This window comes from Mchenga conophoros, linkage group LG2 (assembly GCF_057382185.1).
Source record: "Mchenga conophoros isolate Kocher_MC1m ecotype Shallow Benthic linkage group LG2, M_conophoros_male_GT1.1, whole genome shotgun sequence".
NCBI classification, from domain to species: Eukaryota; Metazoa; Chordata; class Actinopteri; order Cichliformes; family Cichlidae; genus Mchenga; species Mchenga conophoros.
In genome coordinates this window covers 34,019,271-34,036,129 of record NC_140527.1, presented here as the reverse complement: position 1 = coordinate 34,036,129, position 16,859 = coordinate 34,019,271, and the positions used below count along the sequence as shown (strand labels likewise).

Here is a 16,859-nt window from a genome sequence, read left to right as displayed (position 1 = left end):
CTAAAAAATTAATGAAAATTAGCATTTTTTTAACAAATATTTTTATTGAAAAGTCACAAAATTAACATTCATATCACTGACCAAACAACTGCAATCACAGAGGCAATTGAGTAGTGCATGAAGAGCCTCTTTAGCTTTCAGAAGCATTTTGTGAACTATATTAGACTGTGTTGCTAGGAAACCAACTTTTCTGTCTTTTCTATTTTCAGCAGTGACATCTTTGCTTTCCAACTGACTGCTTTCCTCAAGTCTGTATAATGTCTGTTATGCTTACGTCAATCCTCTCCCATGGAGACACAGCAAGAGTCGTTCAAGACATGTAAACATTCTTTAACCCCTTTGTGGTGTGGTCTGAGGTTGGAGCAGTCTCTCAGGCTGAGGTTTTATTTGGCACATTCAGCTTGTGGGCTAAACGCCGTCGCCAGCTCTTCTGGTTTGGTTAATCCCACCCTCGGAGCGATCATTCTGGTTGGAGGAAAACATGCCTCGATACATGGCTTTCTCTTTTTGTAAGTCCCGACTGAGTTTCTCCTCAGCCCTCTGCAGGTACTTCCTCACATTGGCATCTGTGACAGAAACGTATACTTTAACTCGCTGGTCTCCAGAGAAAAGATCAGTAATTTAAACTATGCTTAAATTACTATGAGCAAATCTATATCCTTCAGAAAAAAAAAAAAACTGCACAAGCTACCCACCTGGTCTTGATAAAATGAAATGACTCATACATGAGTCTTCTAACGTGCTTTAATTAAACACCTTTAACATGGGAAATGGTGACGCTTCTAACTCATGGGTTTAATTGATCACAAAGTTAAACAAGGTCAGTAAGCTTTTCTCAAGCTGAGCTGACTGTTTACTTTAAAGATGAGTGTTAATATTAATTACCATTTCCGAATGGATAGCAGTGTAACAAAAGAACAATTTTTGCTTATGGTGGTGGACTAATTGCAAATGTAGACTGAAAAATAAATACATTTGGAGAGCACAGGCGTCCACGGCTCCCACCAAAGAACTGCTGTTTCGACATGCTCTGTGCTAATCATCTACAAATCACAACTTATTCATCAAAGACACAGATTCTTTTTATTGCTATTTTTTCCTGCTTTCAGCTAGTGCAACTAGCTGAATTAATGTTTAATGTTTTCGCTCTTGAAAGTCGCCACCAGAAATACCTCTTGGCCCAAAGATTATGACACAGCCTCTGTGAGAGCTATTGGTGCTAGCAGTGCTAGTCACAATATGATAACTACTATGATGAATGTGCTGCATATTTCGGTAGCATTTAAAACAGTATGTGCAACTGGCAGATAGAGGAAGTGGCTGACATCCAGAAAGACAGCACAGAGGCACTAATAATGGCAGCACAGAAACAAGCTCTGAGTACAAGGTCCATATAACTATGTTATAAATAGTTTCAACAGAACCCATCAATTCCTGACTTGTTATCAGGAATTGTTTATCTTCATTTATTTAAACTTTATCTTCCATTTTTGCGATCCACATGTAGTTATGACCAAAATTTGGCATCATCTGAGTTAACAGAACTCTCAACATTTTCTGTTTATTTTATGCAATTTGATGGACCAAAATGTTTTTAAAACTTTAGTAAATTAAACCTAACATACTTTCAATCAGAGCCCTAGAGATTTTTCTTTTGGGAGAAGGTTATAACCTCTTTGGTGGTCCTTAAAAATGTAATATGCGGGAAGAAAAACCTGGCTATATATGTCTAAATAACTATTACGTCAACTTGCTCTTGAAGATCATGATGGTCTGGGTCTTTACCATTAGGCTGCTCTTTAGAGGCCTGGATGAGGTACTCTTTGGCTGTCTCTGCATCTCCCATCTCCAGAGTGGCTACCCCGGCCCTGTACAGCGCTTTGGCATTGCCTGGTCGCCACTTTAGCACTCGCAGACTGTACTCCTGCACACGAGTATAATCAACAGTCTTTCTCTGCAGCAAACAGGCTGGAAGAGATATAAAGAAATGATTATACTGAGGCACTTGTATCAAACTAGTGACTAGAGAGCAGTTTTTCAAAGAGTTACTACTTCAACAGCTTTGAAAGAATATGACATTATCTCAGAAGGATATTTACCTACCAGCAAGGTTGTTGTAGCAGTCCACTTGAGTATTTCTCAATAAAGCCTCCTGTTCAGGTGTGAGCACAGGTGTCTCAGGCCCAAACCCTTTCACTGATGTCGTCACATCTGAGTCAATGCTTCGCAGGAGCAGAAGAGCGCGGTGATAACGACCAATGGCTGAGCGAATGTTCTTATCCTTGTAGAAAGCATTTCCTTCTGTTTTCAGCTGGGCTGCTTCCTCTAGCAAAGCTGAAACCGGCTTAGCAGAATTTGGTTTGTGTCCAAAGAGGCTCGGTGCTGCTGCCGCCGCCGCCCCCTGTACATCTAGGCTAGCCTCCCCACCAGCACCCTCCATGTCTGCAGTGAAGCTAATCAGCTGTTGGGGTGAGAAAGCACATTTTAGTTTATTCTTAAACAGAAAGCCTAAAACATAAAGTGGTGAGATGTAGAGAAAAAGATGTAAGGACTTATGAAACATATAGGTTCAGGCCACTATATTAGGTACACCTGTTCATTAACTGCTCATTAATTAAAACCAAAAATCTAATCTGCTAATCAAAATCAATATAAATGAATACTTTTCTCCAAGTGTAGGGCTGAACTCAAATTGAAAAACTTATAGTTATGTGAAATAAAGTTTAACACTTTTTCTTACAGTGGTATTGATCAAATAAACGTTTCAAAAGCGCTTACACACATAATCACTCACTGGCCACCTTGTTAGGTGCACAGGGTCCACTGCTTGTATACTACAAACATGTAATCAGCCAATCACACGGCAAGAATAGAGTCAAGACAACAACATGAAAACATGGAGCCCACCCTTGTTAGGGTGCTGATGGTGGTGGTTTAATAATGTGGGGGTACATTTTCAGTTTGAGGGGTGTTGAAGGATACAGTTTGTGCCCCTTATTACCAACCGAGCACTGTTTACACGCAACAGTCCACCTGAGTCTGATCGACATTAGTAAGGCTCGACACCACCTGTTCCAGTGTAAAAAGATGCTCTGCGTATAATAGTAGAAAGCACTTATGTGTAAGAAAACGGTTTGGCACACCTCTGCTACTTCACTCCTTCACTTGTAATACCTCACATATGACCTGGCAGTCACACAGTGAGCCACACTGCTTTTAATAAGAAGGTAGACAAACCGCAAGAGCAGTAGTTTTCCCACCATATTTAATATGACAAACGGCAAATCTACAGCTTTTTATTTGAAGTATTGGTACATGCCAACGTTACATTATTTTACGAATCAAATAGAAAGCACGTCACTCAGGTCCAAACGTAAACCGACGTTTTGCGGCAAAATGTCCAGGGTTTGTAGCTACCGCTAACCGAGCTAGCAGGCTGCCAAGCTAGCCCGGGTCCTCGAAAACTAGCTAACTCATTATTTCCCGTATGTTCGCGCATTTTATGAGGTTCGCTACATGAAAGCTGTATTGTTCTGCATTCTCTCGCCTTACGCCAGTGAAGCGACAATCCACGGATAGCTACTTTTCAGCTGGTAGTCATCTTAGTTGTTGCTGCCACACGTGCGCTTCCTTGCTTGCCTTTCTATGGACTCGCCCACAAACTGTGTGGAGTGCTACTGCCACCATAAGGTCGAAGCAGGAATTGCCAGCAAATTAACACAAAATACACCCTCTTCGTTTTTATTAAATATAATTTTGAAAGTAATCCATGCACAAAATACCAAAACAAACTTTTTTGGTGTAAATTACACTTATTCTGGAACAAAATGTAAACGCAGTTACTGAAAAAGTTGTTCCAAAACATTATTTACAACAATTAATTTATTAAACAATGTTTTTAAAATCTACTTTTCAGGTTCCAGAGTCCTGATAACAGAGCTATGCCAAGCATACCACACAGCAAGTAAAATAGCTCATGAAAAATTTACATTTGATACTAGAAATTGATAAATATAATTATCTGATCTTTGTTTTTTTTACAATTTCAAAATCTTTCATAATTGTATAATGACTCATTGATAAAACTGCAAATGCCCTAATATAATTATTCCGATTAAAAAAACAAAACAAAACAAAACACATTTATCACAAAGCAACTGTAAAATTTTACAATTTTACTGAATTCTACAAAAGAAAGATTGTAATTTATGAAGTATTTGTGTGCAACAGCTGTAAGCTGCATAGCTACAACCTTTTCTAAGCAATGGTATATAAGTGCTAAAAAGAGAAGGTTCAAGTATTTTTTTTAAAGTAAGTCAGTGACAGATTCTTAACATAAACAGGAACAAACCATGCACTGATTATAAACAATGAATTCCTCCAAAGTCCTTCATTTCTGTTTTTCTGGCAGAAAAACAGAAGGTGTGGTAATAAATCACCATAAAAACACATCTGCATCCCACTAAATCATTTAGTTTGTCACTCCAACTGACTGGGGGTTAGTATTAGTTCAGTTTCATTCTGACCACCTTCTCCTCCTTGTGTGTTTTGATGATGCCATTGATCATTAATGTTAATTTTTGTGATTCTTTGTTGGCCTTCACTTTGGGTACGTCCCACCTCTCAGAAATCACAACATGCAGATAGTCCTGACCGGAGAGCGCTGGACATAAATGCCATGTTCAAGAGTGCAACCTGGGAAGTGAAGGACAACAGGTAACCCTATGGATGGTTCACCACTGAGCAATCTCAGCAACACTCCAACTAGCAAGCCCATGATAGAGCCATAACCATTGGAGATGTTAAAAAAGAGGACGCAGACTAGTTGAGGGAACATGATGGTGTAGGTTATGTCTGAGCCCAGGATCCAAAAAACCATGATGCTGTTGTTTAGGAAGGTGAGCGATGTGCCAGCCACGCCCACCAGGACCACAGTGACACGGATCACCCACTGGAGCTCCCTGTCTGATGCCTGCAAAAAACCCCAAAATAAAATGAAATCTGGAAACTGAACCAGAAAAGACATAACCACAACTCGAATCTTCTCCTTTCAGGTCTCTTCCTGTGGTCCTTAGGATGCTCTTATATATGTTGGATGAGAAGATGGAGGCGGCAGATAATAGAGCAGAGTCTGTTGAGGACATCACAGCAGCAGCTACAGCTCCAATACCAATGATGGAGATGTAGTTTGGAGTGAGGTACTGCAGAGCAATTGGCAGAACCTGACCAGCGTCTCCTCGCTTGAAGGGGGATGGGGAGCCATATAAGGTCATGTTCCAATCTGGCATAAAAACATAAAAATGTTATATAAAGTCATATTAATTCATTCATATTTTTACACTTGCTGTTGACTCTGTTGTGGTACCTGTTGATGCTGTGACTGCTCCAGTCAGCACAGATGGGATTCAAAGTATGAAGACTAGCAGGTGATCCTGGCTGTATTTGATGAGGAGGCTGAGAGAGTCCTCTGGTGGAAGTCCTGATATCCAAGGTTACCTAAACCCTTTAAAAAGAAATTACAATTAAGGACTACAGTACTTAAAATCTGATGCCATTAATTTATTTTTAATAGCAAAACTCAGATGCAGGCTGGGACAGATCAAATCTAAAGCAACAGCCTACCCAACAGCCTCAGGCCAGCTTGTAGGAGCCATTTTTAACTGTTTTAAGGAGCATTTCTTCAGAAATGAACAAAATAAAATTTTAAAAAATATCTATCGACATGGTTCCTGTGCCATAGAAAGACCAACCAAGCTTTGATTCATAATTGTTTTTCAGTACAAATAAAAAAAGAAGATGCATTTGGCTTTAGTGGGTTATTCGTGTGAAATCAGAGGGCTTTTCACACAAGGATTCAAGGGGCTTTATTGTCATTCGCATTGCATGTTAACATGAGGTGGAACGAAAATATGTGCACACGGTCCCGGAGCGAAAAAGAAACCAAGTAATGAAGAAACAATTTTTTTTTTAAGTAATAAATAAATAGTTGTTTTTTGGTTTTTTAACAAACAGAATAATAAGTAATAAAACACTACAATAAATAATACAATAAGTGGAGTGCAACAACCTGAGTACCAGTATGGAGTATGGGTATAGAGTGTAGGTATAAACATAGGTATAAATAAATACTTTAATAGCAAAAGGGAATGATGACCAGCATTGATAAAGTGACAGTGACACTAATTATTAGTATGTTTAAATTACTAAAACTGTAGAGTTTTCCATAGTTGGTTACAACATGACTATTAAGTGACCATAAATTCATAGATTTTAAAAATCTCAGTGGAAATAAAAGTGCCTGAATGCATCTCACTGCAACAATAGTCATTAAAATTTCACCCATATTCACCATTTTCCCTACACACTGCACACTAACCTGTCATAGTGAAGACTCCAACCGCCAGACTGATCCCTCTGTTGCCCAACAGCGTGATCTCTCTCCGGTCTGCTTTGCTGTTTTCCTCTAACCCCTTGGACTTCCTTGAGGCCCACAGTCTGGTGCCCAGTACCATCACCACCATGCCCGGGATGTTAAGGGTCACCATTCACTACCTCAGAGACAGACAGACAATGGTTCCCACTAGCTCTCTCAAATACCTACATGACCTGCCTCCTGATGTAGAGCTGGAGTGGTGTTGCTCAATTACAAAGCTCACAAACAGAACACAAAGGAAAAATAAATAGTTCAGATCAGAGCACATCCCTGTTCAGATAATCTGAAAAGTGTAGGTAGGTTCACTTCACAAATTAATGCTCTCTAAAGACACACACACACACACACACACACACACACACACTTAATGGAGATCATTTGTAAGCGCAGATATTAGCCCTTTCATCTAACAGCCCCTCTCCTGATATCTCCACACTCCCAAAACTGTGCTGGGAGACGCAGCAAACCTTCACAGCTCCTGAAGGAGATGCACTACCTGTGGAACCTTGATGGGCTGCAGGTACTGACTCACAATAAAAGTACTGCTAACACCACTTAAACTGGAGAAAAAATAAATCAAGAGGGGATCAAAAGGTGTCTGTGGTCACCCCCTGCAACATCATTTTATTTTTTAGATGCTGCATCTGTTGTTACTTTCATTTTAAAAAACAGCATAAAGATTAGTTTTATGTATCTTTTGTTGTAAAAACTGTCTAAATTTGTTTGCTAGTTTTAGTACAATGAAAATTAAAAACACTGGCTCGTAGTAGCTGCAAAGCACTGTCAGCAGTCATTTTTGAAATGCTCAATTTAAAGGCATTTTCTTTTTCCAAATCAAACTGCAAACCCGTTAATGAAGACTGAAACCTCTGCAAAGAAGCAGTGGCAGCGACATGTACTCGCTTACTTTATTTCTCTGCTCAGCGTGATCCATATAAAGTTTCTCACAAAATTTTGTCATCCATAAAAGTGTGTAAACTTCATATCCTTCATACCAATAAATACCCCTGCGTCCATGAGGCTGAAGCCACACCTCTTTGAAAACTGGCTTACAAGTGGAAAATTACAACTTTAGGATTGTTGAGCTGGACTGAAGGTTGGCAAGAGTGATAGAGCACTAGTAATAGACCAGACTAAAAAAAATGGTAACAATTCCAGGTTTGCAAGAAATGTGCATTACTAATTATCAAATGACTTGTAGTATGTTTTTCCACACATGGCACAACGATGGTAACTACATTATTCATGAGTATTAATTGGGGATGGCCCGATTCGATATACAGTATCGGTCCCATCCTGACCTAAATTACTGGATCGGATATCGGGGAAAATAAGTGTTTTTCATAGGGGTTTTTTCGACTCACAACACTTTTTGGCCATGCCTCGTGTGTGTGTGTGTGTGTGAGTGTGTGAGTGTGTGAGTGAGTGAGTGAGAGAGAGAGAGAGAGAATGAGGAAACAAAAAGTCGGTTATGTGGGACTTGCTTGAATAAATTGCTCTACCTGATGCACTTTGTTATTCCTCTGTCTACTCAGATTGATAACTAATAGACAATTGCATTTGGCAATTACTCCACAATGCCAAGAAAGAGCCCATTTTAAAAAACAGAAAAAACAGGAGCTACACCAGGATGCTACCGCTAGCTGTCCTCTGTCGCCAATCAGGTCATCTAACATTAAGGAGAATGAAATAGCATCCTTTAACGTTTTTATGGGCTTGCCAGCAAGTCCATACAAGTCTTGTTATAAAGTCTTGTATGAATCTAGGCGTTACCTTACTACTAAGAAATGGCATTCACAGTGTCTGATAAAGGAAGCTCTGTCACTGTGTGTTATAGATACATTAAAACATTCCACTTCTCATTATAATCTTTGTCATATATTTTTTCCTGTAAATATAAATCCAAAAATCTATTAAAATGAAATCTATTGGTGAGTACCCATAGAATGAAGCATATATTTTTTTCTTTTATTTAAATTGTACAATGCCCTAACTTTTTTAGGGGGAAAACAGGTTTAAACAGGTTTGCCTGCCCAAAGAAGTTCCAGTTGCTATGTGGGTAGTAAGACTATTTAACATGGAAGCACTAAATGAAAAATTCAAGCACCTAGCCATGCAGTCTGTCTTTACAAACATTTGTGAACAAATCTGTAGCTCTAAAGAGCTCACTGGATTCCAGCATGGTTCTGTAAGAAGATACAGCCATTGCAACAAGTTAGGAGTGAAACAAAATTCGCAAAGCTAAGCATTCAACGACCTTCAGATTGTATTACTGCAAAGTGAAAGTGTTGCGGAACCACATGAACTCAGCCACAAAGTGTCAGACCACATAAAGTTATAAATCAGGGTTACTGAATGATGAGTCACCAACACTCTGCTGACTTAATAACTGTAGAGCTCCAAATCTCCTTTGGCTTTAACATCAGCACAAACATTGCTTCAATGTATCACTGTAGGTTAAATATTTAGGTGGCCTAGTACACACACACGCACGCACGCACACACACACACACACACACACACACACACACACACACAAATCTTTCATCCAGTTCCAAGTACTAGTGCGGTCTCAAAGTTTGTTACTTTGATACGGAACCAGCATGCGTTTACTGCTGCTAAACTTAATATATACAAACAAATTAAAAGTAATATTCAATATTATTTGATAACTATATGAAAATAATGAGCGTTTACATAAGAAATTCAGCTATTACTGATGTTACAGCGTGCAAACAACATACAGAAATCCCAGCTGGCGAATTTAAACCTAGGACGTGTATCAAACATATTGCAACATGAAATTGAAAGATTTTTTAAATTGTAACCATTTATAAATGTATACCATCAGGATCAGCTGAGTGCTTGAATGCCAGTCAACCAATTATTCATTATGCAATGATGTTATACAACCAGCAGTATTGGCATGTAACGTCACGGATGATTCTAGTCGTGTATGTATAGCAGTTTTTTCAGACTGATAGAAAATGTAATTTCTATATCAACTTTTGAGAGAAAGATCACAAAGTGCTTCACAACAAAATACCAGAGCATTAAAAAAAGAAAAGAAAAAAATTTAAACACAGGAATAATCTCCTATAGATTGTCTTTTATCTCACCTGTCATGATCACGTTAGAGTTTTCTTAGTTGCTTTTTGGTTTAAGTATGCTTCCTGTCTGAGTTCTGTTCTTTTTTTCCCTTTGAATTTTCAGGTATTTCATGGTCCTGGGTTCTCTAACCCAATGTTTTTCATTTGTGGACTTTCTATATCTACTTATTATTCCTTCACGTCTTAGTTTGCTTTTTACGTTATTCTTAAGTCTTTGTTTCATGACTTCTGTTGGATGAGTTTTATTACAACTTTTGTGGAGCAATTGGAGTTGAATTGGTTTTGCGATCTGCGATTACTTTTTAGTTTTCGATGAGCAGGAATTAAAGGCTTGCCATTTTTCTACACTTGTGTCATGTGTTCTGAATATTGGCTATACAGCTTCATGTATGAGACAATGGTGGAAGGCTGCCTCCCTGAGCCTGGTTCTGCTGGCGGCTTCCTCTTTTTAATAGGGAGTTTTTCCTTCCCACTGTTGCCAAGTGCTTGAATAAGAATTGTGTGATTGTAGGATCTTTACCTTACAATGAGAACCTATATAAATACTAGCTAAACTGAAAAAAAAAAATAAGAAAACAGTTTTCATTAAATACCAATGCTAGAAGTTCTATAATCTTGTATTTGTGTATCTTTCCAATTATATCTCTTGTGGTGACTGCCTATAAAATGTCTAACATTGTGTAATTTTTACACATTTGAAAATGAGTGTGATTGTGTTACAAAACTCACTTCAGTTGCAGAGTTAATGACCTCAACATCCTCCACTCCAGAGGATGTTGAGGTCCTCTGATAATATATTAGATAATATAAAAGCATAAGAGAAATCTTGCATAATCTACCATATCAGCATGTTCAAACATCTCATGATGTGTAAGAAAGAGCAGAAATGTTAGTGTGAATTTTTATGTCATGAATAGGACACATGTGGTCACATGTGTAAGTGTGGCACAAAGAAATCAAGGCATATAAAGAAGCAGATTCTTACCCTTGCCCATACTAACACTGGGAGATGTGAGGAACGTGGTGACATGAGTACCCTATATCAGTGCACAACAAACATATTTAAATAAGTGGCATGTGGGCATGCTAACACCAACACTTAAATACTGCAGAATGCATGCCCGAGATATAGATTTTACATAACGTTCATATGGCTTTAAATTCAGAATTAACAGTTAAAGGTACTTTAAATGTCAATTCTCTGTTCATTCTAACATTATAACACAAATCTACATCCCAGTAAACCATTTGTTTGTTACTACAGGTCCAACATGACTGTGAATGAAACCACTGACAGTAAACCCAGTGCCCTGCCACCACAAAGCAGGTAAAAAAATAAAAATTAAAAAAAAATTAAAAAAAATCTACCATACAATGCTACAGGCCATACTGTACCTGAGCTTTTTAACATAGACTCTGGCACAGTGAAAAATTGTCCTGTAGTACGACTAGAATTCATAAGAATTTAGCGATTCTGATTCCATTATCAAAAGGATTCTGGGAAGTAGCTAGCCGGTCGTCACGGCAAAGCTACGAGAGCGTCTCTCAGCATGGGCCCGAAAAAAGTTCTGTCAGCCGAGGAAGGAGACGATATTAAGAAGTCGCTGGAGTTTATGACAGAGGAGATTTCTACTGTCAAACTGCAGCAGAAAGCCATCCTGGACCTGGTCGAGGAAGTTAAGGCTCTCCGCATCCAGAACGCCGAGAAGGATCGGCGGCTGGCGTACCTGGAGAACAGAGTGGCGGATTTGGAGCAGTACACCCGGATGAACGATGTTATCATCACGGGGCTTCGCATCAAACCCCGGTCACACGCCCGGGCGGTCGCCACTGACAATGTAGGAGGGCCAGGAGAGGAAGATGTCAACTCCACGGAGCATCAAGTGGTTACCTTTCTACGGTCCAAAGGTGTGGAAGTGGATTATAACAACATTGAGGCTTGCCACCCTCTACCCCGAAAAAAATGACAGTAACAAACCAGCCATCATTGTGAGATTTGCAAACAGAAAACAGAAAACAGCACTGTTAAAACAAGGAAGGAAACTGAAAGGATCCGATGTCTTCATGAACAAACATCTGATAAAAAGAAATGCGGACATTGCCAGGAAAGCACGTTACTTGAAGAAACAGGGAAAAATTCAAAATACATGGACCACCAACTGCAAAGTATTCATTAAACTCAATGGAACACCGGAACAAGCCAAAGTGTTGGTCATCAGAAATATGGAAGAGCTGGACAAATACTGAGGTCAACTTACTCTGGAGGTATGAATACACATGTGACGTGACACACAACACAACACATGGCACAGTCCAAAAGAACTTCATCTGCATCCGGCAACAATATCAACATGACTCATTGGAATTCTCTTTATGATAATCTGGAACTGAGAACATTTCGATACACAGACCATAATGTTCTAGACTTAGAAAAGGATATAGACCCGGAAAATAATTTCTTCTACAACATCAGCTGTAACTGCTGCTACTTCACTGATGAACAGTTTAAGCACACCATCAACACGGAAAATAAATTATCAATAATCCATTTTAATAGCAGAAGTCTGTATGCCAACTTCAACAATATAAAGGAATATCTAAATGAGTTGACAAATCCATTTGGAATTATTGCCATTTCTGAAACATGGATCAATGCGGAGAAAGGAATGGACTTTGGACTGGAGGGATATGAAGTGAATTTTGTAAATAGAAGGAACAAGAGTGGAGGGGGAGTAGCTGTGTATGTGGATAAAAACCTAAACTACAAGGTGGTAGAAAGTATGACAACTGTAATTGATAATTTACTAGAATGTATAACAATTGAAATTTATAAGGAAAAAGAAAAAAATGTAATAATTAGCTGTATATATAGAACACCTGGCTCTAGTATTCAAGTATTTAATGACTTCATAGAGGAAATATTCTCTAAAACAAATCAAAAAGTTATGTTTATCTGTGGTGATTTTAATATTGACCTGTTGAATCCAAAAAAGCATAAAATGACCGACGAATTCCTAAACACTATGTGCAGTTTGAGTTTACATCCTAAAATAACCAGGCCTAGCAGAATTACACCACATTGTGCCACCTTACTTGACAATATTTTCACTAACAATATGGAAAACAACATTGTGAGCGGAATATTAATTAATGACATCAGTGATCACCTACCAGTTTTTGCAGTTTATGACACTAATTATAAGAAAAATCAGCATGAAGAACAACTGAGATACAGACGTGTAAGGACAGAAGAAACTATGACTGCATTTAAGAATGATCTATTAAATCAGGACTGGGACAAGGTGTACAAAGAAGCTGATATTGATATTGCATATGGCATATTTTTAAGAATATTCATGGAGTTGTACGATAAAAACTGTCCAACAATAAAATACAACAGAAAGCACAAATATTCAGATAGACCATGGCTCACTAAGGGTTTACAAAATGCATGTAAAAAGAAAAATACACTCTATAGTGAATACCTAAAACAAAGAACAAAAGAAGCTGAAAATAAATATAAAAAATACAAAAATAAGTTGACCAATATTATACGTGTATGTAGAAAGGAGTATTATAGTAAAATATTGAACAACAATAAACATAATATGAAAGGAATATGGGATGTTTTAAACGGTATCATTAAAAATAATTCTGGACAACAAAGTTATCCACAATACTTTATCGATAATGGCAATATTATGGAAAACACTGCTGATAAGGTCAACAGCTTTAATCATTATTTTGTAAATATTGGACCAAAACTGGCAGAACAAATTCCTGAGTCACTGCCATCAGTAGACTGTAGTGAAAACCTGATTGATAGGAACCCTAACTCAATGTTCCTCACATCAGTGGAGGAAAAAGAAATAATTGACATTGTACACATGTGTAAATATAAAACATCCACTGATTGTAATGATATTGACATGAAAATCGTCAAGAAGGTCATTGAAGGAATTGTAGGACCTCTAACATATATTTGCAACTTATCATTTCAGACGGGAAAAGTGCCAAACAAAATGAAAATAGCTAAAGTTGTGCCGCTGTATAAAACCGGGGATAGACGCCACTTCACAAATTACAGGCCTGTTTCTTTACTACCACAATTCTCCAAAATCCTAGAAAACCTGTTTAATAAACGATTAGACAAATTCTTAGATAAATATAAATTACTCTCTGACAGTCAATATGGATTCAGATCAAAAAGATCAACATCTCTGGCATTAATCGAATCAATTGAGGAGATTACGAATGCTATAGATCAGAAACAGTATGCAGCTGGAGTATTTCTGGATCTCAAGAAAGCATTCGACACAATCAATCATGACATATTAATTAATAAACTGGAACGGTATGGGATTAGGGGGGTTGTACTGCAATGGGTGAAAAATTATTTAAGTGACCGGAAACAATTTGTGAAGCTGGGTGTCCATTCCTCATCATGCTTGGACATTGCTTGTGGTGTTCCACAAGGCTCTGTACTGGGTCCAAAATTATTTATTATTTATATAAATGATATTTGTAAGGCATCTGATATATTAAAATTAGTATTATTTGCAGATGACACAAATATTTTTTGTTCTGGGGGGAATCTAAAGGAGCTGCTGGATACAATTACTTCAGAAATGTGCAAAATTAAAAAATGGTTTAACAGGAACAAACTATCGCTAAGTCTAAGTAAAACTAAAATTATCTTATTTGGGAATTCCCTTAGAAATGCACAAGTGCAGATTCATGTAGATGGTGTGGAAATTGAAAGAGTACTTGAACATAAGTTTCTTGGTGTGATTATAGATGATAAATTAAACTGGAAGTCTCATATAAATCATATACATAACAAAATTTCAAGAAGTGTCTCAATCTTGAGTAAAGTAAAACACATTCTGGACCACAAATCACTCCACATTCTCTATTGTTCCCTGATTGCACCGTATTTGAATTACTGTGCAGAGGTTTGGGGCAATACTTACAAATGTTCGCTATCATCAATCTTTATATTACAAAAAAGGGCCATAAGGATAATCCATAAAACTGGTTACAGAGATCATACAAATCCACTATTCTTAAAATCAAAAATTCTAAAATTCACAGATCTGGTTCATTTTCTCACAGCACAAATTATATATAAAGCAATAAATAACCTGCTTCCTGACAATATTCTAAAAATGTTTTCTAAAAGGGAACGGGGATACAATTTGAGGGGGGAATTAAATTTAAAACATCCTCGTATCCGTACAACATTAAAAAGTTTTTGCATCTCTGTGTGTGGAGTGAAGCTGTGGAACAGACTAAGTAAAGATATGAAGCAATGTCCAAGCATGGCGCAGTTTAAAAAGCGGTTTAAGGATATGGTTTTTACAGGGTACAGGGAAAAGGTAGAGATTTGATAGGGTGTTCTTGTCTAATATTTTCTTTTTTCTTTTTTTTTTTTTTTTAAATGACATCAGAAACAGCAGTATGCGACATTACGTGATGGCAGAGCTTCAGTTCATCCTTTGTCTTTTTTTTTTTTTTTTTTAATAAATAGGACAGGGGGAATGAATGAGAGAAAGAGGGGGAGAGAAAGAAAGAAAACCAAAGGGGAGAAGAGACGGTGAGAAGGGGGGGGAAGAGAGAGAGAAAAAAAAAAAAAAAAAGAACTCCTGGGTCACCTGTATGGAGAAAAAAAACAAACAAACAAAAAAAACAAACAGGAGACAGAAAACAACAAAGAGTAACATAATAATAGAGAAAACAAAGCACCATCACAATAAACTAGCTAGTCATAGATATCAATATTTACTAAATAATAAACGATATTGTGCAGCACGCAAGATAGACAGCGCACAGTGTGCTTTGAGGCAGCAGCCAAGAAAGCTTTAGTCCGCGTCTGTGAATACCCATGTGTGCATACCTGTGTGGATCAGCATGCTTGCATTCCAAAGGTTTCTCCATGTAATGATCTGCTAGGGAGTGTGGGGGGGCCACAGCCCCGTCCTCCAGGGTGTGAAGCGGGTATGGAGGAGATCAAAACTCCAGACATCCAGAGGCCCCCAGAACACAAGAGACCATGGAAGACCAACAGAGGGGCAGCCGCGCCACTGTTCCAGTAAGAGCTGAGGAGAGTCCCAGATGAGGGCTCGCCCAGCAGCCGCGGAGCAGAAGTCAGGGGGAGTTGCAGTGACGCGCCCGTGAGCTCCGCCGGCCCCCAGCTGTGCCTGAGTGACCGAGCCCCAGGCCGAGAGGCCGGGGGCACCCCACCTCCAAAGGGGCCCGAGCGAGCCCCAGGCCCCAGGCCCCGACAAGCGGCCGCCAAGGAGTGAGCCGGTGTGTACCCGGACGCCCACCCCCAGACACAAAGAACCACCAACACACCGACACCTGAGGGAGTCCGCCACCGGCAGGGGAAGTGGTGGTGGGTGGAGATAGGCCTCCAAACCTTGGAGGGCCTGAGGTGTCCCCAGAGAGGTGGCGTCTGATACCCAACCTGACATATAGACACAGACATACAGGCACACACAGACACAAACATCCATTCCCACCCTCATGCTCTCATATGCACTCACTCCACACTCAACCAACGTCGAGACAGACATAAAGAGACGCTGTACACACGATCACACTCCCCAAGCGTACTCTACAAACCGGGTCTAGGTACCCTTGCCCCTGGAGGGGGGAATTGCACCCAGACCCAGGTGGTGTTACCCTTTTCCCTGCGGTGGGGAGAGGCAGACCACCCCGACTCCGCAGCAGCAGGGAGGCCCCACACCCCAGACCGCAGTCGGACGGCCAACTCCTCCTACTAGCCCTCCCGCTCCAGCAGGCCGCAGAGAATGGGGGTGGGAGAAGACTCCAAACCTCCCTCCACCCGCTCATTGTAGTGTTGATGCATATGTGTTCTAAGGTGCAATTAAAACCCAGGAGGGCTTGGAGCTACCTGCCAAGGAGCAGCAGGTAAGCGCATAGTCCCTCCTGCTAGCCCTCAATGACTAAGTGTATTTAAAATTGAGAGGTGGGCAACGACGTCAGGGGTGAGGTATACACCCTGATGGTGATTTGGACTCCGTGATTGTGCCCACCCCCAAGATCCTATATGTATGTGTAATGAGAGTGTGAATAATGTGAATGTCTAAGTTGTGGGATAAAATTGAGGCAGAGGCAGCCAGAAGGGGACGGGGGGGGGGGGGGGGGGGGTAGCCTCCTCTGCACCCTGGTGACATACCCCCACTCCAAGGCCCTGCATGTGTGGGTGGTTGTGGAGGAGCGGGAAGAGGGAGGCAGCTGGAGATGGGGAGGGAAGGAAGGGAGGGGCAGGTAACCCCTCCCTGGGGCCA

The 16,859-nt window shown here is 39.6% G+C and overlaps 1 protein-coding gene and 1 pseudogene across 2 annotated transcripts; both read right to left on the bottom strand.

Moving 5' to 3' along the window:
- Positions 1-33: 33 nt before the first annotated feature.
- On the bottom strand, positions 34-3,683 carry ttc9c (tetratricopeptide repeat domain 9C). Of its 2 annotated transcripts, none has more exons than XM_085296764.1 (4): positions 3,553-3,683; positions 2,104-2,461; positions 1,786-1,968; positions 34-566 (listed from the first exon to the last, which is right to left on the bottom strand). In XM_085296764.1, exons 2-4 carry the CDS (start codon positions 2,438-2,440, stop codon positions 409-411), a joined length of 678 nt encoding a protein of 225 aa, XP_085152890.1. In that variant the 5' UTR covers positions 2,441-2,461; positions 3,553-3,683; the 3' UTR covers positions 34-408. The 2 variants fall into 2 exon arrangements, with proteins under 2 accessions (XP_085152890.1, XP_085152898.1); XM_085296772.1 differs by having other exon boundaries at positions 3,548-3,664.
- Positions 3,684-4,630: 947 nt separating this feature from the next.
- LOC146582421 (high-affinity choline transporter 1 pseudogene) lies at positions 4,631-6,545 on the bottom strand (annotated as a pseudogene).
- Positions 6,546-16,859: the final 10,314 nt, after the last annotated feature.

What these genes read in the sequence shown, in the direction of transcription:
- ttc9c (XM_085296764.1), bottom strand. Translation starts at nt 2,440, where the DNA reads ATGGAGGGTGCTGGTGGGGAGGCTAGCCTAGATGTACAGGGGGCGGCG. An exon ending in CTGCTACAACAACCTTGCTG is followed by an intron (nt 1,969 to 2,103) that starts GTAGGTAAATAT and finishes TATCTCTTCCAG; the next exon opens with CCTGTTTGCTGCAGAGAAAG. An exon ending in CTCTAAAGAGCAGCCTAATG is followed by an intron (nt 567 to 1,785) that starts GTAAAGACCCAG and finishes TTTCTGTCACAG; the next exon opens with ATGCCAATGTGAGGAAGTAC.